Source organism: Pleurodeles waltl, chromosome 5, assembly GCF_031143425.1.
Source record: "Pleurodeles waltl isolate 20211129_DDA chromosome 5, aPleWal1.hap1.20221129, whole genome shotgun sequence".
Classification (NCBI taxonomy): Eukaryota; Metazoa; Chordata; class Amphibia; order Caudata; family Salamandridae; genus Pleurodeles; species Pleurodeles waltl.
The window spans coordinates 536,891,649-536,917,605 of record NC_090444.1 but is presented as its reverse complement, the minus strand read 5'-3'; the positions used below and the strand labels follow the sequence as shown (position 1 = coordinate 536,917,605).

Below are 25,957 nucleotides of genomic sequence, written 5' to 3'. Positions count from 1 at the left end.
TTGAAGGAAATGTACAAATGTACTTAGTTTTAAAAGCTGCAGCTGTGCAGGTGCATATGACAAGAAACAAAAACACAGGAGGAGGGAGAGTCACAAATTGTTGTATAGGGATGATTTTATATCTCTCTAACTGGGAAATATTTTCGACAATCCAGAACAACAGAAGGGGAGGGGTTTGCAGTTCACAAACAACAAAGAAGTACCTGCTCCTGGAGCTAAATATCACCGGTAGAACTAAGGGTTTAACTAGCAACATTTAATGTTTGAGTGTGACTTATCGTTCTTGTAGCTGTTTTTAAGACATCCATGCAACATTCATTACCTGCTATTTGTGCACTGTTTGAATCTTGAAAAGAAACCCTGTTCTTTGATTCGCTCTTAGATTTCTCTGAAGATTCTTCATGTACACTCTCTGATGGTTCCAACTGCACACCGCACACCTAAAAAACACAAAAATGCTTTAACTTTTTTCTCCAGAATGTATTGCTTTAGCGTGAATCCAGCAGCTTGATGATTAGCTGACTTCAAATGTCAAATTACGCACATGATTGTTCATAATTATAAGGTGCTAGTGATTTAATGTATTAATTCAGATGCAATTTAGATCCTATAAAACCCTTTGTTCCTGTTTGTGCATGGAATGATGTTTCTGTAAGAAGCACTGCCAGAAAAAGGGTCCTAATTAGGGTTTGGCAGAGCGGAAGGAACGCAAAGCCCAAGAAGAGCGCAGGTTCCTCCCTGGGGCCAAAGGTGCATGCCCACAACTCCATTTAGAGTCAAGGAAACTGTTGGGTTGCTTTGGCAGAGGTTCCCATGGTGGAAACCCCTGACCCAGAGCCAGTTTACCACTGGATCACTGGGTTACAGTGGCAGTCGCCCCACCCTATTGAGGGCAGGACAACCGAAACATATTCCCTACCTATGTAGCACTGCAAACTCAGACAGGGAAAATGCTAAATTACCCATACACTCAAGAAATGAATTACCTGAGCATCAGGGCATTTTTTTTGTTCAGAGAAAACCTCCTTGTAAGGAAATGCCTCCTTGGCATGGTTACCCCCTGACTTTTTGCCTTTGCTGATGCTAAGTTATGACTTAAAAGTGTGCTGGAACCCTGCTAACCAGGCCCCAGCACCAGTGTTCTTTCCCTAAACTGTACCTTTGTCTCCACAATTGGCACAACCCTGGCACTCAGGTAAGTCCCTTGTAACTGGTACCCCTGGTACCAAGAGCCCTGATGCCGGGGAAGGTCTCTAAGGGCTGCAGCATGGTTTATGCCACCCTGGGGACCCCTCACTCAGCACATGCACACTGCTTCACAGCTTGTGTGTGCTGGTGGGGAGAAAATGACTAAGTCGACATGGCACTCCCCGCAGAGTGCCATGCCAACCTCACACTGCCTGTGGCATAGGTAAGTCACCCCACTAGCAGGCCTTACAGCCCTAAGGCAGGGTGCACTATACCACAGGTGAGGGCATATGTGCATGAGCACTATGCCCCTACAGTGTCTAAGCAAAACCTTGGACATTGTAAGTGCAGGGTAGCCATAAGAGTATAAGAGTCAAACACGAACTCCACAGTACCATAATGGCTACACTGAAAACTGGGAAGTTTGGTATCAAACTTCTCAGCACAATAAATGCACACTGATGCCAGTGTGCAATTTATTGTAAAATACACCCAGAGGGCATCTTAGAGATGCCCCCTGAAAACATACCCGACTTCCAGTGTAGGCTGACCAGTTTCTGCCAGCCTGTCACACACCAGACATGTTGCTGGCCACAAGGGAAGAGTGCCTTTGTCACTCTGTGGCCAGGAACAAAGCCTGTACTGGGTGGAGGTGCTTCTCACCTCCCCCTGCAGGAACTATAACACCTGGCGGTGAGCCTCAAAGGCTCACCCCTTTTGTTACAGCGCCACAGGGCATCCCAGCTAGTGGAGATGCCCGCACCTTCAGCCACTGCCCCCACTTTTGGCGGCAAGTCTGGAGGAGATTAGAAAAACAAGGAGGAGTCACCCAACAGTCAGGACAGCCCCTAAGGTGTCCTGAGCTGAGGTGACCCTTACTTTTAGAAATCCTCCATCTTGTGGATGGAGGATTCCCCCAATAGGATTAGGGATGTGACCCCCTCCCCACAGGGAGGAGGCACAAAGAGGGTGTAGCCACCCTCAAGGACAGTAGCCATTGGCTACTGCCCTCCCAGACCTAAACACACCCCTAAATTCAGTATCTTAGGGCTCCCCATAACCTAGGAAACTAGATTCCTGCAACCTTAACAAGAAGGACTGCTGACCTGAAGCCCTGCAGTGAAGACAGAGACGACAACTGCTTTGGCCCCAGCCCTACCGGCCTGTCTCTCCACTTCGAAGAAAACTGCAACAGTGATGCATCCAACTGGGACCAGCGACCTCTGAAGCCTCAGAGGACTGTCCTGCAACCAAGGACCAAGAAACTCCAGTGAACAGCTGCCCTGTTCAACAACCTGCAACTTTCTTGCAACAAAGAAACAACTTTAAAGACTTCACGTTTCCCGCCGGAAGCGTGAGACTTTCCACTCTGCACCCACGCTCCCGGCTCGACCTGCGGAAAACCAACACTTCAGGGAGGACTCCCCAGCGACTTCGAGCCCGTGAGTAGCCAGAGAAGACCCCCCTGAGCCCCACAGCGACGCCTGCAGAGGAAATCCAGAGGCTCCCCCTGACCGCGACTGCTTGTAACAAGGGACCCGACACCTGGAACCAACACTGCACCCGCGGCCCCCAGGACCTGAAGGAACCGAACTCCAGTGCAGGAGCCACCCCCAGGCGACCCTCTGCCTAGCCCAGGTGGTGGCTACCCCAAGGAGCCCCCCCTGTGCCTGCCTGCATCGTTGAAGAGACCCTCAGGTCTCCCCATTACTTCCTATCTAAAACCCGACGCCTGTTTGCACTCTGCACCCGGCCGCCCCTGTGCCGCAGAGGGTGTACTTTCTGTGCCTGCTTGTGTCCCCCCCGGTGCCCTACAAAAGCCCCCTGGTCTGCCCCCGAGGACACGGGTACTTACCTGCTGGCAGACTGGAACCGGGGCACCCCTGTTCTCCACTGAAGCCTATGTGTTTTGGGCACCTCTTTAACCTCTGCACCTGACCGGCCCTGAGCTGCTGGTGTGGTAACTTTGAGGTTGCCTTGAACCCCCAACGGTGAGACTTGTAAGTGTTTTACTCACCTGCAAACTTAACCTTTACTTACCTCCCCCAGGAACTGTTGATTTTTGCAGTGTCCACTTTTTACAAAAACTGTACATGCTATTGTGTTTATTCAAAGTTCCTAGAGTACCTAATTGAAATACCTTTCATTTGAAGTATTACTGGTAAATCTTGAACCTGTGGTTCTTAAAATAAACGAAGAAAATATATTTTTCTATATAAAAACCTACTGGCCTGGAGTAAGTTTTTGAGTGTGTGTTCCTCATGTATTGCCTGTGTGTGTACAACAAATGCTTAACACTACCCTCTGATAAGCCTACTGCTCGACCACACTACCACAAAATAGAGCATTAGAATTATCTCTTTTTGCCCCTATCTTACCTCTAAGGGGAACCGTTGGACTCTGTGCACACTATTTCCTACTTTGAAATAGTATATACAGAGCCAACTTCCTACACTCCTCCTAACCTGGGACTGTTTTTGTGGGACAGTAAAAGTTTGCCAAGTGTACAATTTAAACATTGGGGCCACGCTGCAAACCTCACCGCTGTGAAAGCAGATCCTTGCTAGACCAAAGGGTATCTCTAAATAGTCCATCATTCAAGGTCAAGATTTTCACTCACCTGTTATGACGGCATCACCACCTCAAGGGCTAAAAATAAGGCCCATAGATACTTTTAACAAAATGACAGGCCCATCCCATGTCCAACCTCCCTCTTTACACCACCCACATAAACCTTCTCAGCGTCACTTCTTTTCCTAACCAGCATTTATGTGGAAAGAGAGCTGTGATTGAGAACTAACGAAATAAAAGGGGCTAAAGGACTTAAAGCACCATTTTTTAGGGTAACTCCTACTTACTCTTCTTTCTTTGTTACACACAATTTGATTCCCAAGTAAGAAAATATCTGTACGAGAATGCTGTAACATCCAGCATAAATTTAGATAATTATGGGCCATGTGTACAAAAAGTAGGAATTGCGATTTCCTAATGTAAGAAAACTACTTGGTCACAAATCACCCATCTCATGAATATGAATGAGGTAGGTCACAGTTTCAGGCTCATTAGGAATGAAGGCCATCACATGGATTGTGGCCTGCTGGGGTCAGCAGACCACCATGTCTGTGATTGCTTTTCAATAAAGCAATCTTTCTCTCTCTCTTTTTTTTTTTTTAAATGCAGCCCATTTCTTAAAGGAAAATGGGACGCGTTTCAACAAAGAAAAGGAAATGTTTTGGTTTAATTTTGTAAGAGCAGGCAGTGGTCTGTTGGACCATTGTCTGCTGTTAAAAAATATTTATATTACCGTTCTCACAGGGGAAGGGGTTTCCTTCCCATTTGCGAATGGGGTATCACTTTCTTTAAGGTGACAGTTAAATGTTAGTGTTTTGCGACCGGAATTTGGTCACAAAACATTATTAATACATCCCATTCTGATTCAGTATGTGGCAGGGACTCCCTAAACACCCCCATTACAAATAGTGAATCAGTATGTATTTGCAAATTTAAACAGTGATGTAGTATGTGTTAAAGAATAGGAATTTGGGATTCATAATATCAAAATCCTTTTTTGTGTCTGAAAATGGGCAAATTCTGCAATTCGACCTATTTGCAAACGCAAAAAGGTTTGTACATCTGGGCAACAGGTTTACATTACACTATGTTAAAAATAGATATCAACTCGTAAAAACTAATCAATGCATAATGTTTATCTAAAACATTGCCTTCTTGCTGTTTGGCAAATAGCAGATTTTTCTGGAAGTTAACTCAACATGGCTTATTCTTGACAGCATAAGCATCATGTGTATTGCTGGGTGAAGATTAACCGGTCTAAACAGCCTTAGATGTTTTCTTGATTAATTATGGACCAGTGTACATAACACACACTATTTGATAGGGAGTTATGTTCAGATAAAATGTCAGGGCATCATTTTAGTTGTGGTGTACAAGTTTTGACAGCCTATAAATAAATTATTTTAAAGTGTGGATAGAAATAAACTACTGAAAAATCTCATTTCATATATAAAAAATCAGGACCTTAACTTTGTGAAACCTTTATAATGCTGCTTAGAGAGCCACAGATTCACTAATCCTGCAACTTAATGTCATTGATGAGCCATTTGAGCATGTGCTCAGATACTCAGTTTGGGGATCAAGGGAAGCAGCTGCTACGTGCAAACGTAGATATGAAAAATACTTGTGTTAGTACCCTGGATCAATTTAGATTTTTCATCTTAACTGGCGGTCTGCAGACTTTTTCTTCATACGTAGAAGTTTCTGTGCTTTAGACCAACAGAATAGGTGACACGTAGTTTAAAATGTAATCATTTGTTAATAATATTTTCTACTGGGAGGCCCCCCAGCTTAGACACCTTTACTCTATTTTAATATTAAATTGCCATGCTTATTTTTTTTTTATATTATTGATTCATCTTGTATATTGTGGGCCAGCCATGGTAAAGTGCAAGACATTATTTGCTAATCAGTTGTCGAGAGTTGGTATGTTCCATATATTCACATGCTTGAATCATCCCTTGTCATCTGGCTGTAAATCCCCAGTAACTTTAAATATCAATAAAAAAGATTACAATTGCCACAGGCTTCAACATCAGTGTTTGTTTAGTAGTACACCCACCTCGTTTGAAGCAATCTATACTTTAGGGGGAAAAAGAGAGCTTAGCACTTCCATCACATTGGCTGGAGGCCAACATAGTTCAGATTTCATAACACAAGGGTGAAGAGTACATAAGATAGCAGTGAGCCTCTTTCTGGGAAGGAGTGATGGTTGCATATCATTATATGAAAGATACCAATGCGGGAGAAGTTGAGTTACAGGAAAGTAACTCATTTCTTTTAAGTATTGTATTTGTCATATTTACAACGCTTGAATCAGAATAGCAAACAGTGACAAACAGTGTATTACATTTTAAAAGAGCAGGAAGCAGGAACACCTTATCAAAATCAAGTTGCATATAACTTCTTGTCCTGCTGCTGAGAGAGCTGCTACGTTCACATCAAGTTAGTAATTCATGGTGAAGTAAAGCCTGCTTTCCATGTAGATGTACATCAAATGTCCTATAAGGACACTCTAGAATACAGTGCAGCTGTTGTTCCTGTACTTCTACTGGAACACACACTTAATATGCCTGGGAGCGGACGTTTTTCCTAATTTGGACAAAAGAAAGAGAATGGGAACTGGTTGTCTTTGCTTCATGTTGTGGTATATCGAAGTTGTGTTGTCTATGCACATAAACACAGCTTGTTTTGTCAACCTAGGAAAGAACAACTGCAAATCTAGCCTGATGTCCCTAACTCCAGGAAACGTGGTGTTTCCTCTACAAAGCGGCCTCCCATCATCAGTATGTGTGTGGTCCATACTTCCAAAGATGCATCTCTTCATGATAGCCTGTTTATTGGAGGTTAGAACGGAATACACTATGAGATAGGTTGTTTGAGCTATCTGGTAACTTTTCCTTTGATGGTCCATGAGCCAGTCACCATCTTCCACTGATGATCAAGCTCCTGATGAACAGACCTTACCAGGAGCTTGAGAAAAACCAACAGGCCAATGAAAGGTAACATGAGACATAAGAGGGATTTGTAAATCCTGACTGGCACAGTTTGCTAGAAGCAGAATGCCTTTGCCACTGCCTGAAGTTTATAACTGTCTTATGAGTGGAACGCCTTCCCCAGTTGAGTGTCCAGGACTGCCCCTAAGAACTGCAACCTGGTCAGAGGATGGATGGATAATTTTCCAGTGTTCAGGATCAGCAATAATGTTTGGAATAGACTTATGCAGAAGGCTGTGGATGTATGAGCCTCTTCATTGATGGAGCTTTGATGAGTCAGTCGTCCAACTACGGGTTTATTTGGTGACCTTCTGTTCAAGAAAAGTAGCTATTGATGCCAGGCTCTTTGTAAAGAACCAAACAGAAATGTCCTGAGTTGAAAGCGCTCCTGCACCACTGAAAACTGCAGTTATTGCCTGTTTTATCGATGTGTAGGCCTGTGAAAATATGCATCCTGAGGATCCAGGGAGGTGAGATCAGAAAGACTTGGTTGAAGGTTACCATTTCAAAAGAATGTTTTTTCATAAACATGGTCAAAATGTGAAAGTCTGTTACTGGCCTCCATTAGCCTGATATTTTATTGCCATAAATCTAAAAGGGGCAGAGAGAAATTCCAGTCCATCACACATCCTCCTTTCATCAACTAAATCAAACAAACATGTGTGCTTTCCATAACAACAATGGGATTACAGCCTATATTATGGCCCTGGACCCCTTTTGGTCATCAAAGGCAGCTCTCGTTAGAAGCACAAGCTCTCACTAACCAATGGTGACATGCTTTATCATTGGGTTGTGCTCCTCGTTGGGCCGGCACTGCAATGTTCAATGAGCCCCTTGAGGGGGCACTTTGCCAGACATCTTTTGGTATTGCCTCTAGGTTAGGGACATTGGTCTAGGTGAGCTCTGAATCTAAAAAGAATTGCAACTAAACGCAGATTGGTATCATACTGGTAAAATTTACTTGAGACCCGATGTGCTAATATTATTCCTGGGGTCTTTGTAAGGATTAAAAACACAAGGTGGATCTCAGGAACAACTGATTCCTAGATCACTGCAACTACGGTCAACATGTTTCACTCCTAATCTGCCCCAAAGCAGATCAATGGCATTTCATCAAGACCTGCTTAAACCTAATCTACCCAAGTAGGCAACAGGAGGTCTGTGAGTGAAAATGTCCTACCTGATGTGTGAACGATTAGTGTCTATAAACTTACACCCTGAGTATGCATGTGTTTTCTTGTGCACCACACTGATGACCTGAAAATTAAAAAAAGAGATATACCAACATTCATAAGACACAATACAAAATATAGCCTGCATGGTTTGATTTCATGCATATTGCAATCTTTGAAATCTCTAAACCATGTCACCTAGTCGTTGCCACATGCATGGTGAATTAACTGTTGCAAATGCAATCAATTAATTATCAGAATATATGACAATTACTATAAAAAGCACGGACAAAGGCGGAGCTACTGTCATACAGTCATCATCTGCCGAAAGACAATAGGTCCTCAGATCATTAGGAGGGACTTCACGTCTTGTCTTAGCCAGCACATTCAGATAATGGTAAATGAGGTGAAAACAAATGGATGGATCATAGAAACAGAAGCAGGGTTCCTGGTAAACCAATGTTTGACGTTTCCCTACTTTTATACTCTCCCCACAATACATTTAGAAATATCCACGCCCACACACAGACCAATCGTATGCAGGATCAGATCATTTAAAAGCCCTGCCAAATTTTGCAAACATTTCTTAAGACAAGACCAATAGTGAAAAACACTCCTACTTTTTTAAAAGAAACAAAACATGTTTTGAATCTGAGCATGAAAATTAAACAACTTGGAAAAACTGACATCTTGATATCACTAGATGTAGAGGCATTATGTACAAGCATTCCACGGGATGCTACCCTGGAGGTTACTGATTCTCTTCTACGACCTGGTGAGTGGCCCTCTTCAATAAAAAGGTTTTATTATGGAATGTGCCAAATTAGGCCTGAAAGGTAACGTTTCTAAATCTGAAGATACCTTATATCTACAGGCCAATGGTACTTTGATTGGGAGTACCTTCGCTCCCAGCCTGTCCTGTTTATATACTCATCATTTTGAAATAATATGGAGGTTGGGAGATTCTAATCTCTATATAGAAAGCATCCAACTGTGGTGTTGATTTAACAATTGATATGCTGATACTAAGGAAGGGCAAGAAATCTCAAATAAAGCATTTTGTGACTGGATTAACACACTGAATCCTTATCTGAGGCTGACAGACAATTACTGATAAAGAATTACCTTTCTATTTCTATCAAAGAAGGGGCTCTGTAAACAAAGATATTTAATAAAAGACCTTATAGGAACAGTTTTCTCTTGTTTAGTAGTCATTACCCCCAGGCATTAAGATGCAGTTTACCATTTGGTAAATCTTTAAGGGTGTGAAGAAACTGTAGCCAACTAATAGATTATGATAAACGAGCAGAAGACTTCACTACTAAATTACGTCAACTGGACTATCCGTAGTCTCATTCACCCTACTATCAAATGATATTAAGAAAATAATTAACAGAAGATGGATCATTTTAAATATAGGAAACCTTTATTTTCATTCCAACGGTCATCAAACTTGAGCAATTTTCAGGTACATACGAGGACAAGGGGACCAAAAACAGAGAACAGCAAAAACCAGAGCTGGGGATACCAGCACTTGAGTGACACCATCCATGCGGTCACTGTAATGTATGTGATTTAACCATCCAAACCAGAGAGCTAAAGGTGGGTGCAGGTATTAAATGGAGTTTATACAAACATACCAACTACAACACAAAACATTGTGTCTATATGATCGTGTGCCCCTCTGGGTTACAGTATGTGGGTATGACCACAAGATCTGTCCGCACTTGTATAAATGAACACAGATGTACCACTGAGTCCTGAAATCCTACAACAAAAATGTCAACCCACTTTATAAAGCAAGAATACTATCCTAATGACTTGAGGTGGGTGATACTTGAGACAGTGGCAGATGTTCAGACTAGACTCACACCTAACAGGATTCAATGATGATATTCCCCAGCCCCTGCTAGCAGCACTTTGAAGTAGCATGGACAAGGGCAAAAGACTCTGATCACAATTTTTACATATTTGAATCCTAGACAAATGTATACTTAATCACATGGGAGATATATAATTATAAGAGACTTGGTCAAACAACCACTAGAAGTAGAATACTAACCATCTCTTGAACTAAAAAATGAAGAATAAATACAAAAAACTGTCAGGTATAATGAGCTTGGTATTCACTGGGAATTACAATATTGCAATGCTTCTCCTATCAGAGTTAATATTCCCTCCATATGTTAAATGAACTTTAAATGGCATGCTTATGAATACTATTATTCCTAATGGAATATGCTCTGTTCAATACAGCGCCCATATAAGATCACATTTCTGTATTTCCGAATAAAACAACTTTCAGGTTACAATAGACTTGCCCACTTTCTGCGGGGTGAATAGTTATAGTGAACAAATCTGCTTTTCTCAATGGTGATAAGCAAATAATATTATACCATGGTTATACAAAGTATTAGTAGAGAAATCTAGTGCTCCACAAAGGACAAAGGTCCATATGTACGAACACATTTTCCCATTGACACAGAATGGGAAAAACCCTTTGCTACATCTGGCCCAAAATCCTTCCAACATGGCACCCGGTGACATCCCACAATCTGTTGAAACAGACGTCTCCTTACATGTATGGGACATGTGATGTGAAGCCGCACTAATGAATGGGCCAGAAGGGCGGTGTTAAATGCTAAGACACAAGGAGATTACCTCATGTTTGGGAAGGTGGTGACAGGTAGGCCAAAGGTATAGAATACTAGAAGGTTAAGTAAATGGTCCTGACCCTGTTGGGGCTGTGGGGGCAGGGTCTCACTAACGTTTGATGCTTTATCCTCAAAAAATATAGCTACGTTTCTTTAGATGACCAGTGGATAGTTAAAGATTCCTCCACTCCCAAGGGCCTCTTAGACTTTTTGATTAGGGTGAAACTACCTGATATTAAAACAAGCTTAACAGTCATTTAGAAATCATTCTAATGTACATATAAAAGGGATGCACACATTTTTTCCGCACTATCTCGATAATGCATGATTAATGATTCTTTTACGAATACAATAGATTAATTCACCTTGCACGTGTCAACTACTTGAGAATGAGGTGACCAGGTCTACTGATTTCAAAGAATACAATATGCATAAAATTAAACCAAGCAGTCTTTACACATTTGTATTGTGTCTTATTAATGTGTATTTCTTTTTTAACTTTCAGAAAATCAACACAGTACTAAAGGAAACACATCCTCACAGACCTCCTGTTGCTTACATGAGTAGATTAGGTTTTAGCAGGCCCTGATGAAATTCAGTTGATCTGCTTTGGGACACATTAGGCATGAAATATGTTGACAGTAACTGCAGTGATCTAGGAATCATAGATGATACTTAGAGCCACTTTGTGTTTTTAATCCATAACAGAGACCCTCAGAATACAATTAGTACATAGGGAATTTCTAGTTAATTTTAACAGTTCAATACAAATCTACATTTAGTTTAACTTATTTTATTCTTTGTAGATCCACAGGTCACCTAGATCAATGTTCCTGACCTGGAGGCAATACCAAAAGATCGCCGGTAAAGTGCCCTCTTGAGAGGCCCATTGGACACCTCAGTGCCAGCCCAACAAGGTGTACAGCCCGATGATGAAGCATGCCACCATTTGTGGGTGAGGGCTTATGGTCCTAATCGGAGCTGCCTTTGATGAACAAAACAAGTACAAGACCATAATATAGGCTTGAATCCCGTTGTTACGGAACAGCACATTTTGTTTGTTTGATTTAGTTGATGAAGGGAGGATGTTTGCTGGACCGGAATTCCCCTCTGCCCCTCTTACAATTATAGGTGTTGTAGCGCAGCAGCTTAGCTGTAGGGCTGACAATAACAAGTTTGAATACAATTAAAGAATTCACTTTGGAATTGGTGAAGATCCCTTAAGTCTAGTTTTGCCACATACCAGGAATAAGAAGTAACCATGAGTGACCTCCAGGGATTGAGTTTCGATGATAATATTGTAGCTGGCGTCTTTAAAACCCTATCCCTTTCAGGCAATGATGGGAGCACACCATCAAGTAGTCTTAAAGAAGTTTGGGAATCCCTCTCTACCATGAAGGAAAATCAAGTAAAGGTGGACCTTCATGGAGCCAATGAGACAGAATATTCACGAGTTAATATTGCCTCAAATAGTCTTCTGGTTACCAATGCACCATGAATTTTCACAAAAAACACTTGGTGTTCTGTACATATTGGTCACAGAGAGCGTGGAGATGCATACAGGACTGGAGATGCATACAGGACTGGCTTGCTCTTATCATCAATACATCCAAGAGACTATCAAACGCTCTTATTACTAAGATACAAGTAGTGGAAAATGCCTTGAAGAGCACAAGTCTGATTACATTGTTTATGACTTGCCTGGTGGAGATAGTGCGGAAATCAATGAAAGTAAGGAATTCTTAATACAACAGAAAATCACAAAATTACATGAGGATATGAAAATAATCTGTCTGGAGAAGGTATATCCCTATATTAGGAGGATTATGAAGGTAATATCTCAAATTCCACTCGATACGAGACTATATCACAGAAAAAGAACAGAAGAATATATGGCTGCACTATAAGTTCGGAAGAGAGAAGTAGCAAAGGCGAAATAAGGGAAACTCCAAAATTCTATGGATACAATACAGGACACTATTAATTCCAACAATACCCACAGATGTGGTCTCCGCATCCTCCAGCCTTTCCTTCCTGACCTGTGGGATCTTACGCCTCACCTTTTTTAGGGAAAGGCCAGGGCAGAGGAAGATGAAAAGAGTGAGGAAAAGTCCCTCACGTCCAGTGGCTGCTGAAAGAGCCACAGACGATCACTCAAAGGCAAGGATCTGTCAAAACAATTTAATTGTAAATCTCTCTGATGAAGTGCTGTCCAATGATGCATTGATAAAGGCTTAGGATATGTGCCTACACCTTCAGAGGACCCTTTAAGGATTATTTGTGAATTATCCAACTTGTTCAGGAAAATTAGACTTCAGGTCTTCTTAAGGATACAGTACAGGATGTGGATACCACTGACACAGGCCTAAAGAATCCCTCCACAATTGTACCACCAGCAACATCTATACCAAATGAGGCGATCACATTTGAACAGGCTGTATTGAATGCCATCAATAACCTACCCATAAAAAAGTAACAGAATCTGACAAGTATGAAGAAACAAGCAATCAGAACATTATCATAAGATGTGACAATAACCATAAAACCTGCAGACCAGGGCAGAGCTATTGTCATACAGTCATCATGTGCCTACAGACAAGAGTAACTGAGTCAACTGGGAGACACTAGATACTATAAAATCAATACAGAGGACCCTGCTCTCCCTCTTAGCCAACGTATTCAGATAATGGTGAATGAGGCAGAAACAAATGGAAGAATCACAAAGAGAGAATCAGGGTTCCTGGTTCATTACTATCAGAGGATTCCCTACTTTTATACACTCCCTAAGATACATAAAGGAATATCCCAGGCAGTCCAATTGCATCTGGGATTGGATCATCATTAGCACCCTTGTCCAAATTTTGCGACCATTTCCTAGAACCAATGGTGGTAAACACGTCTACTTTTTTAAAAGACACAAAACGTGTTTTGAATCTGATCAGGGAAATTAACCAACTTGGAACAACTGACCTCTTGATATCCCTAGAGCAATTACATAGTAAAATCCCACAGGATGCTACCCTGGAGGTTACTGACTCTCTTCTACGATCTTGTGAGTGGCACTCACCAACACTAATCGATTTAATTACGGAATGGGCCACTTCAAATATGCCCCCAGCCTGGCCTGTTTATATGTAAAAACATTAAGCCTGGGAGATTTTAAACCTATAGAGAAAACATCCAACTATGATGTCAATTTATTGATGATATACTGACAGTAAGTAAGAGCGAGCAATCCCAATCAAAAGAATTTTGTGACTGGATTAACACACTGAATTCTTACCTAGGGTTTACATAGACAATTGTGGATAAAGAATGATCTAGACCAGTGGTTCCCAACCTGTGGTCCGGGGACCCCTGGGGGTCGGCGAAGCCTCCTCAGGGGGTCCGCGACAGCTTAGAAAAATAAATAATATTAACAGATTAGGTCCCCAGCTTTCAGTAATCACTCAGTGGGGGGTCCCTGGATTCCAATAAAGATTCAGTGGGGGTCCCCAGGCTCCAGTAATGGTAAAGTGGGGGTCCACAGAAGTCAAAAGGTTGGGAACCACTGATCTAGACCTTATTATTTATATCAAAAAAGGAGCCCTGTAAACAAAGACCTGTAATAAAAGAACAGATTAGAACAGACTATTTTTGTTTAGAAGGTATCATCCCAGGAACTGAGATGCAATTTACCGTTTGGTCACATTTTTAAGGATCCAGAGTAACTGTAGCCACCCACATAAGTAGCATCTTAACCAAGTCTCCATGTCTCAAGCCTGCCATTGCAAGGCTTGTGTGTGCAGTTTTACTGCCACTTTGACATAGCATTTAAAACTACTTGCCAAGCCTTAAACTCCCCTCTTTCTACATATACGTCACCACAAATGTAGGCCCTGGGTAACCCATAGGGCAGGGTGCTATGTAAGTAAAATGCAGGGCATGTACTTATGTGTTTTACATGTCTTGGTACGAAAAACTCACTAATTCGTTTTACACTTATGTGAGGCCTGCTCCTCTCATAGCCCAGCATTAGAACTGCCCTCATATACTTTTAAGTGGTAGAGTCGGATCTGGATGGAGTAGCTCTGTCACGTTTCGTATTGCCAGAATGGTGACAGAAAGTCCTACTTACTGGTGAAGTTGGATTTAATATTAATATTTAATATTAATATTTTAGAAATACCACTTTTTAGAAAGTGGGCATTTTTCTGCACTTACTGCCATCTGTGCCTTACAGCCTGTCTCCAATCAACATCTGGCCTGTGCTGGTTGACAACTCCTCTTGTGCATTCTACCCAGACAACCATAAACACAGGGCACTTGGGGGGTTATTACAACTTTGGAGGAGGTGTTAATCCGTCCCAAAAGTGACGGTAAAGTGACGGATATACCACCAGCCGTATTACGAGTTCCATAGGATATAATGGACTCGTAATACGGCTGGTGGTATATCCGTCACTTTACTGTCACTTTTGGGACGGATTAACACCTCCTCCAAAGTTGTAATAACCCCCTTGGTCACATCTGTATTCATCTGCATACTGAATGGGTCTCCCTGGGCAGGAAGAGTGAAGGGCCTCCCTCTTACATTGGTCTGCCCTCACACAAAGGACTGTTACCCCCCCACAGGGATCCTGGCAGACAGGACTGGGCTGAAAGGGGAACTTTTGCACTTCAAAATCACTCTTTGAGGTTTGTCCACATCAAAGCTGTTTTGGGTATGTAAACTGAGTCTCTGACCCCACTAAATCAGACACTTTTGGATCTACACCTGCACTCTGTCAGAGGAACTGCCTGGCTGCCCAAAGGACTCATCTGGACTGATTTGCTGAGAAGGACTCCTGCCCTGCTTGTTGCCCTGCTGCCATGTTGGCCTCTGACTTTGCTGGAAGGACTCTGCCTTCCCCAAAAGTGCTCTCCAATGGATTGGATTGAGCTTGCCTCCTGTTCTGAAGTCTCAGGGCCAACAAAGACTTCACCAGCTAGCTAGTTTTCCCACATCAGCGACACCAGGAATGACCGAAACACCAGCACAGAAGCTGCAGCCTGCTCCGTGGACATCACAGCACACAACAATTGTGGCCTTCAATGCAAGTCTGACATTGCAGTGATACCACTGACATCACGCAGGGTCATCGCGACACAGCAAAGTAAAGACATCACGCCTTGGCTGACTGAATCCATCGACCCCGTCGGGTCACAAGGAACTGATGAATTGCCACCAAAGTCGCACCAGCTCGCCCTGCAACCGGACGGAACCGATGCCTCGCCTCACCTCCCCCTGCCTCGCAGTGCGAAACCGACGCCTCACCTCCTGGGACGCCACAGCAGAATGAACCCGCACCGGCCCCAGCAACGCCTCATCTCCCCGACTCTGTAACGTCTTTGTTTCTTCGTTTTCAAAAGGTACTGTACCTGGGAGTCCGTGCGACTCCGTGACTGGCGCCAGTGGCGTCTGATTATTGGGAACGACTCCATCAACAATGCTGTGATAGCCTCAGTTGGAGTTGTTAGTTTCTAAGCTCTTTAGTGGGATTTAATGTTTAAAAATTCATAACGTTGCTTGTGAACACTGGATTTTCATTGTTTTTACCTTATTTTAGTCAGATAAATATCATCCAATTTTCTAAACCTGTGTGGTATATTTTTGTTGTGTTTTCACTGTGTTACTGTATGATTTATTGCACAAATACTTTACACATTGCCCGCTAAGTTAAGCGTGACTGCTCAGTGCCAAGTTACCAGATGGTGGGCACAGGATAAATTGGACTGTGTTGTGACTTACCTTTACTAGGATTGTGGTCCCTACTTGGACAAGGGTGTATACCTCTGTCAACTAGAGACCCAATTTCTAACAGTGGTAGAAACTTAGGACACTCAAAGATTCCTTTTACAAAAAGAACAGAGATGGGTGTTGAGACTGGAAGCACACATAACAAGATTGAATGATATTCCCTTTTCCCTGTTAACAGCTTGTTGAAGTACCACGGACAAGGGGAAAGACTCCAATCACAATTTGGACCTATCTGAATACTGGAAGTATTTACACTTAACAGTATTGGAGATATATGATTATAAGAGACTTTGTCAAACAACCAATGGAAGTAGAATACCTAACCATACCTGGAACTAAAAAAAAAGAAAATAAATACTAAAATCTGTCAGGTATAATGATCTCTGTATGTACTGGGAATTAGAATACTGCAATGCTTCTCCCATCAGAGTTTATATTTCCTCCATATGTCAAATAAACTTCATATGTCATGCTCAGAAATACTATTATTCCTAATGGAATAAACTCTATTCAGTAAGGCGCACAAATAAGATCACATTCCTGTATTTCCGAATAAAACAACTTTCCGGTTAGAATAGACTTCCCCCGCTTTCCGCAGGGAGAATGGTTATGGTGAAAAAGTTGCTTCCCTCTCACTGGAGATAAGCAAATAATAATATACCATGAACATACAAAATATTAGGTTGAGAAATCTAGTCCTCCACAAAGGATAGAATCCTTTCAACATGGCGCCCGATGATGCCCACGACCCATAAAGACAGATGTACAATACACGTACAGGAAGTGTGATGTCAAGCCACATGCATGAATGGGTCCGACAGGGGTTAAATACTGAAACACAAGGAGACTACCTCGCATTCGTAAAGGCAGTGACAGGTAGGCCAATGGCATAGACTACCGGAAGTTCAAGTAAGTGCCCCTGACCTTGTTAGGGACGTTGGAGCCAGAGTCTCACTAACGTTTGATGCACTGTCCTTCTTAAATAATATGCTTACATTTATTTAGATGACGAGCGGGTATTCGAAGGTCCTGCCATTCCTAAGCGGCCATCTTATTTCTTGATTAGGTTGAGATTACCTGATATTAAAATGAGCTAACCAGTCACTTGGGGATCAATGTAATATCAATATGAAAGGAGTTGCACACAACTGTTCTGAACTATCTTGATAGTGCTTGACTAATGATGCTTTTACGAATACAAGAGATTAACTCTTCTTGCACGTGGCAACTACTTGATAATGATGTGACAAGGTTTAGTGATTTCAAAGACTGCGTTATGCATGAAATCAAACCAAGTGGTCTATATATTTGTATATAAATACTGATGTATGTCTTTCAATTTTCAGGTTATCAATGTGGTACAAAAGGAAGCATATCTATACACAGGGTGTATTTTTAAAAACACCAATTGTTTACTCATTAAGATGGATATTTTCACTCACAGACCTCCTGTTGTCTAATTGGGTAGATTAGGTTTTAAGTAGGTCCTGATGAAATGACACTGATCTGCTTTGGGATAGATTAGATGTGAAACATGTTGACTGTAGTTGCAGTGATCTAGGAATCATAGTTGTTTCGGAGATCCACTTTGTGTATTCAATTCTTAACAGAGACCGTTGGAATAAGATTAGCACACAGGGGATCTGTAGTTAATTTAATCAGTTTGATATCAATCTACATTTGGTTTAAGGCTCACTTAGACTAATGTTCCTGCCCTAGAGGCAATACCAAAAGATCTTGAGCAAAGTTCCCCCTCGAGGGACTGCTGGGCATTGCAGGCCCAGCCCAAAAAGGAGCATATCCTGCTGATGAAGGATACCAGCATTGGTGGGTGAGGGATTGTGCTCCTAACAGGGGATGGTTTTGATGACCAAAACCGTTGTTGCTAATGAATTTTCTCAACCTGAAAGTATCTGGAGTACAATCCTTGATTTCGCTGGCTCTTTGGACACCTTCTTACTGCTCCTTTTATAAGACGGGGAACAATCTTTAGCTCTGCCTCCCACAAGTACATGTGAGTTTCTTTTATGGGCCAATGAGTGATTTGTTTCTGTAAAAACCCCATAGTGTGACTAGGCTTCACTATTTGAAGCACACAGAGATCTGTACGTAGTGCTTCCCATGCAGGAGCAAAAGCAGATATTCTACCTCTAAATGTAAACACTCACCTAGGTAAGGGGGTAGCTGGTGAAAGTCAAACTTTCTTTTAGTTGTCCTGATAGCGTGGTTGGGATGTTCTATTTTTCTTTACTATTGTTCTCCCATAGCAAGGCACTGCACCCTGCCTGAAGAGTAGCCTTAATAGTACCCTGATTATCTTGGAAGGAAATAAGGCCTTCCTTGACTTCTGTATTTGCTGACGCCTACTCTGTAGACTTGAGATATTCTTGAGCCACGAAAAGGGAGCAGAGGTGGAACAGCTTTATGGTAAAGCTCACAAAGAGAGTCTGTGTCCATCTTGATGTTCTGCAGGACACCATCTACGGTTCCAAATAAATATTGGCCTTCACAAAAATGCTGACCCTGCTAGTTGATGGAAGTCTACTTTGGAAACATTCACTGCTGCGTCAAAGAAGGCAGCTGACACATGTGCACCTTCCTTAATAGTGGTCTTTACCTCTTACCTTATATTTTTAGAGATAAGATGGATAAGGGGTAAAATGTTGTGTCAGGCTGTTGTACCAAGTCTTGTTCAAGGTAGGTACAGGTTTGATGGGTGTAGAAGCCATAAAGCTGACTTTGCGTCCCAAGTAGTCTATGCCACTTCCATCTCTCTAAGGAGAAGCTGAAACTGAAGCAACATAATTTACTGATCTATGCTAGGCCTCCGTCATAATGATGGGGTCAGGCTTCGGGAGCCATTCAGTAAATGTCACACAGATTCTGGTGCCCTATACTTCTGTAGGCAGGGTTTAACTGCCTTAACAAAGGCTGGTGTAAGCATTAGTTTGAGACCCTGAAACCAGAAAAAATAAAATCTAAGATTGGGATGGACTGTGTAGGTTTCCAAGCTTAGAACGTACTGCTTTTTTGCTGCTCTTTCCAGGAGGGCATGTAAGTGGGAGATGCCACCTGGAAGAGTATCAGGTTGTGTGGGCAATTTCTCACCTTCTTTAGGAACAATGTAGTGTTTACACTCTTCATCATGTCTATAACCATCACCCTGACCCTATCCAAAATGTTTGTCTCCTTGTTTAACATCCGGCATGCGGTCTTAGTCACACGTGTGCAGTTCTCCCATGTCCCAAGGCATTAGGTGGACAGGGCCTGGAACTAGGCCAGTGCCATGGGAATAGGTGAAGGCAGGGAGAGAGAGGTATCTTCAGTTGTTGAGGAGGTGACAATGAAGCTACTAGCATCTGAGGCGAAGGAGGTGATTTTAATGGCATTGGTGGTTGAGGTTGCTGTGGAAGTAACCTCTGGAATGTTTCCATCATCTGTTGGAACGTAGTCATGAATGCAACAGGAATTTACATAATAATTAAGCCCCCATAGAGAGTCCTTGGGGAAGGGTAGGCATAACTGCTTGGACGAACTTCCCCTGCAAAGGTCTGGGGTGGATACTCATGCTCTCTATGGTATTCTTCCTCATAAAGATCTTCCTCAAATTCTAGTCTGTAGTTTACATCAAACTGCAAATGACTGTGGGCTGTGTTCCTTCTCCCTGACATCAGCTTCCAATTCGATTTTAGTAAGTTCACTGGGGTGTCACTGTCGAGATCCTCACTGCCATCCACACTGCATGCATTGTCACCATCTATGAAGTCGACGGAGACATGATGGTCACCATGGGGCTCATCAACGGGAACGAGGTGCCAATTGGTAGGCTCAGCTTTGGCTGCCAACGACTTGGGCGGCAAGTCTGACTGGATTTTCACACAATACTTTGTGCAGGTTGTTATTCGTTCTTTTTAAAGCCTTTTCTTAGGGGAGCTTTGTCTGATGTTTGGCAGAGGTGGTTGCAGCCATTCTGCGTAATCAATCCCAGCTGAGGATAGTCCACATGCTTCCTTTATAAGTTGAGCATGCAAGCCATCTGGCCTGTTATAATCTGTCTATGAGCTTTTAACCACGCCCACCACATGCCCATCACTATAACTCGTTCATGAGCTTGTCTTTCAAAAATCCTTTGTTATCATTGGTAAATGCTTTACAATTGTCCCTCCTTGAAGTGGTTTTGTTGGCCATCGAACCTGTTACATGGATAATTGCATGTTTGCCGATACGTTTGACTGAGTGTGAACTTTTTTTTCTTCTTTTGTGTCTCTCTTTTGCGCTCTTGTGCATGACAGCAGTGGCACTTTGAATCGGCTTGCTTATATCAACTGTACTACTTTTCATTTTCAATTTATATGGCAAGAAAAGTCGAGTTAGGAATTTACAAAGCTAATAGTTCTAACTCGAGCAAACGCGAGATCCATTGCTTTTCAAATGCTTGTTTGTATTGCTTTTCTGGAAGTGCAGGTGGGGGGTACTCTTCGCAGAATCATCCCCAGAGGAGGGGAATCTCAGTTATAAAGGGGAATTTTCTATTATTTTCCAGAAAGTAAAGAGCCAACCTCCTTTTTCTGTCTTTGAAGAGAAGGTTTTTCAGACGTTGCAGCAAAATGCTATATATGTGGGATAAAGACAATAAATGCACTGATCATGAGGATCATCAGTGTAGCTGATTGTCCACAGACTAAGCAAAACTTGAAGGGAGATATTTTCACTTTCCTCGCCATAGTGGCTGATGGGGACAGTTGCCAGTCCCCAGTCCCCCTGAGCTAGTACTGAGGTGAAAATCTCAGAAATTCCCTAACAAATCTCACAGTTTTGTGAAAGCTAAAGATTGGACTGGTTGATGCGCAGGAAGAACACAGGAAAGATAAAGGAGTAACCAGTTTAGGATGAAATGCAGGTTAGAGCAGAGCTCTTCTTAGGGACTCCATCACAGAAGACATGCAAAAATCTGAGCTGTGTTGGCCTCTTGTGGGAGAAGAGTTGGACACTTCCATCTCTTTTGCTGGTGGTCTGGTTGATTCAAATGAGGTGGAGTTACTAGGGATTTCCCGTATCAATTCAACATGAGGGAGAGTATTTTATATTTCATTGCAGGGCATCTTTGAATAAATTATTTTTTGCATGATGATACTTGAAAAGACCAACAGCATAACCTGTTAAAACAAACTGATCTTTCTGGAACAATTTGGAACACAAGACAACTTACGTACTACAACACATCCTAGACATGTACTGCTTTTGATAAATCTCTTCTGATATGTGTGCATGAATTAACCCATAATAGTCTATCTTGGAATTCACATCAAGTGAAGTCCTTCAATGGCGTTGTAAAGAAGGTCTAGAAACATCTAGACAAATGAACGAGTTACTTACCTTCGGTAACGACTTTTCTGGTGGATACATTAGCTACCTGTGGATTCCTCACCTAATGAATACTCCCATGGCGCCAGCATTCGACGGAAATCTTCTTCCTAGTCTCTGCACGTCGACGAGGACGTCACTCTAGCCCACGCAACGCCGTCTGACGTCATACAGGCAATAAGAGGTCCTCGACGACGTGCCGACGTCAGTACCAACATTTTTTACGTGCATGAGAACAACCACCCAATGCAATGAAAGAGCAAGGCAACATCCCATAACCTTGTAAAATACACAATATTGCAATGAATAGCTGTAAATTTAATATAACGAACAAATATATGCAAATCATGTATGTACACAAAGATATATACATATATATATATATATATATACACAGATAATATACACACGTATCCATATATACAACGTCTATTGCAACCTTGAAGACCAAGAGGAGCGCACTCAAGGATTACTTGGTAAGACCAGAAAGGCAACGGGGAGGCGGGTGGGACCGTGAGGAATCCACAGGTAGCTAATGTATCCACCAGAAAAGTCGTTACCGAAGGTAAGTAACTCGTTCTTCTGATGGATACAACTACCTGTGGATTCCTCACCTAATGAATAGAGGAACGAGTTACTTACCTTCGGTAACGACTTTTCTGGTGGATACATTAGCTACCTGTGGATTCCTCACCTCATGAATACTCCCATGGCGCCAGCATTCGACGGAAATCTTCTTACTAGTCTCTGCACGTCGACGAGGACGTCACTCTAGCCCACGCGACGCCGTCTGACGTCATACAGGCAATAAGAGGTCCTCGACGACGTGCGGACGTCAGTACCAATCATTTTTTACGTGCATGAGAACAACCAGGCAATGCAATGAAAGAGCAAGGCAACATCCCATTATATTGTAAAAACACACAACATTGTATGAATAACTGTAAATCTTTTTATATAAATATATATATAAAACTTTCTCTTTTAAAATATATACACACACCAAGTATATACACAAGATATATACATATATACATATATATAAATATATTATATACACATCTATTGCACCCTCAAAGACCAAGAGGAGCGCACTCAAGGATTACTTGGTAAGACCAGAAAGGCAACGGGGAGGCGGGTGGGACCGTGAGGAATCCACAGGTAGCTAATGTATCCACCAGAAAAGTCGTTACCGAAGGTAAGTAACTCGTTCTTCTGATGGATACAACAACCTGTGGATTCCTCACCTCATGAATAGAGTCCCAAAGCAGTACCACGCCCGGCGGTGGGTGCCTACATGGTCAAACCAAGAAATCCTGCAGCACTGACCGTGCAAAATGGCCGTCCCTTCTAACCTCAGAATCCAAACAGTAATGTTTTGCAAAAGTGTGAAGGGACGACCAAGTTGCGGCCTTGCAGATGTCGACCACAGGAACACCCCTGGCCAAGGCCGAAGTGGCCGACTTAGCTCTGGTGGAATGAGCTCTAATGCCCTCAGGAGGATCCTTCTTTGCCAAAGAGTAACATATTTTAATGCAAAGAACAACCCACCTGGATAGTGTTCTCTTGTGGACTGCCTTTCCTCTCCTCTTGCCCACGTATCCAATAAACAGCTGATCCTCCAGCCTGAAATCCTTTGTTCTATCAATAAAGAAGCTCAACGCTCTCTTTGGATCCAGACGGTGCAGTCTTTCTTCCTCTTTGGAAGGATGAGGCGGAGGATAGAACGTGGACAAAGTAATTGCCTGAGCCAAATGGAAGGGTGAAACAACCTTCGGGAGGAAAGCAGCCTTGGTCCTCAACACCACCTTATCCCCATAAAAAGTTGTATAAGGGGGCTTTACTGATAAGGCCTGCAACTCACTCACTCTCCTTGCTGATGTTATAGCTATCAGGAAGACTGTTTTTAAAACCAAATACCTCAAGGGGCAAGAATGCATAGGTTCAAAAGGGGACCCCATAAGGAAAGTCAGGACCAAGGACAAATCCCATTGCGGCATAATGAATGGCTTTGGAGGATATTGATTTAGAAGACCTTTCAAGAATCTGATAACAATAGGGGATTTAAATAAAGATGGTTGGTCTGGAAGACATATGAAGGCTGACAAGGCCGATAAATAACCCTTAATGGTAGCCACTGCACAACCTTTCTGCGCCAGAGATAGAGCAAAAGACAAAACGTCCGATAGATGAGCATGCAAAGGATCAATCTGCCTCTCTCCACACCACGCAACAAATTTAGACCACCTATTAGCGTAGATAGATTTAGTGGAGTGTCGCCTGGCCGCTAATATAACATCCACTACCTCAGGCGGGAGAGAGAAGGAACTCAGGTTGCCCCGTTCAATCTCCAGGCATGTAGGTGCAGACTCTGGAGGTTGGGGTGTAGAACCTGCCCCTGCGACTGCGAGAGGAGGTCTGCCCTGAAAGGGAGACGGAGCGGCGGGCACATTGAGAGTTGGAGAAGGTCGGAGTACCACACCCTCCTTGGCCAATCCGGAGCTATTAAGATTACTAGAGCCCGGTCTTGGCGAATCTTCCTCAATACTCGAGGAATCAAGGGTATGGGAGGAAACGGGTAAAGCAACTGGCCGCACCAGGTTATTTGAAACGCGTCCCCCAACGCTCCCTGCATCGGATACTGAAGGCTGCAGAACAACGGACAATGCGCGTTCTCTCGAGTGGCGAACAGATCTACCCGAGGAAACCCCCACCTCTGGAAGATTAAACGGACTTGATCTGGATGGAGACGCCACTCGTGGTCTGCCGAGAAGTGGCGACTGAGACTGTCCGCACGCACGTTCAAAACTCCGGCCAGATGGTTTGCTATCAAGCAAATCTGATGGTCCTTTGCCCAGGACCATAGTCGAAGAGCTTCTGTGCAGAGAAGGTACGACCCCACTCCTCCCTGCTTGTTTATGTACCACATCGTGGTAGTATTGTCCGTTAGGACCTGTACAGACTGACCACGAAGGGAAGGGAGGAAGGCCTTGAGAGCCAGACGTACAGCCCGTAACTCTAACAGATTGATGTGAAACATCTGTTCCTCTGGAGACCAAAGACCTTTGATCTCCAGATCCCCCAGATGAGCTCCCCACCCTAGAGTGGAAGCATCCGTTATGACTGTGGTCACTGGTGGCGACTGCTGGAACGGCTTTCCTTGTGAAAGATTGTTGCTTGCAATCCACCACTTCAAATCCACAGCAGCATCTCTGGAGATCTTGACAGTACCCTCTAGATCCCCTCTGAGTTGAGACCACTGCCTTCGGAGGCACCACTGAAGAGCCCTCATGTGCCAGCGAGCATGCGTGACCAACAGAATGCAGGAGGCAAAAAGACCGAGCAGACGAAGGACCTTGAGGACTGGAACTACCGCTCCATTTCGAAACATTGGAACCAAATCCTGAATATCTTGAATCCGCTGAGGCGGAGGAAAGGCCCGACCCAATGTTGTATCCAGTACTGCCCCTATGAACAGGAGGCGCTGAGAGGGCTCTAGGTGAGATTTGGGCTCGTTCACCGAAAAACCCAGGTCGAACAACAACTGGGTTGTTGACTGCAGATGATGCGACACAAGCTCCGGGGACTTGGCTTTGATCAACCAGTCGTCCAAGTAAGGGAATACTGCTATCCCCTTCCTTCTGAGTTCTGCCGCAACCACCGACATCACCTTCGTGAAGACTCGAGGTGCTGAAGTAAGACCAAACGGAAGGACCGCAAACTGATAGTGTTGCGATCCCACCACAAACCGGAGATACTTCCTGTGTGACTTGAGTATCGGGATATGAAAGTAAGCATCCTGCAAGTCGACAGACACCATCCAGTCTTCCTTGTTCAACGCCAAAAGCACCTGTGCTAGGGTCAGCATCTTGAACTTTTCCTGCTTGAGGAACCAATTCAAGATCCTCAGGTCCAGAATTGGTCTCAAACGACCATCCTTCTTGGGAATCAGGAAATACCTTGAGTAAACTCCTCGACCCCTTTCCTGCTCCGGGACCAACTCCACCGCGCCCTTTGAAAGGAGGACTTGCACCTCCTGTTCTAGCAACAGGAGGTGTTCTTCTGAACAATACGAAGGGCGGGGCGGGATGAGGGGCGGGAACTCCCGAAAGGGAAGGGTGTAGCCTTTTCCCACAACACTGAGAACCCAAGTGTCCGATGTAACAGTCTTCCATTTGGTGAGAAAATGCTGTAATCTTCCCCCTACAGGAGAGGAGTGAGTGGGAAATGGTG

The 25,957-nt window shown here is 43.2% G+C and overlaps 1 protein-coding gene across 2 annotated transcripts in view; it reads right to left on the bottom strand.

Annotated features, from left to right (window-relative positions):
* The window catches only part of CFAP36 (cilia and flagella associated protein 36), a 381,823-nt gene that overhangs the window by 186,963 nt on the left and 168,903 nt on the right, over window positions 1–25,957 (bottom strand). For both annotated transcript variants that reach the window (XM_069234356.1, XM_069234355.1), the window contains exon 7: window positions 323–440. In XM_069234356.1, the coding sequence (XP_069090457.1) occupies window positions 323–440 (118 nt within the window). The remainder of the gene's footprint in view (window positions 1–322; window positions 441–25,957) is intronic.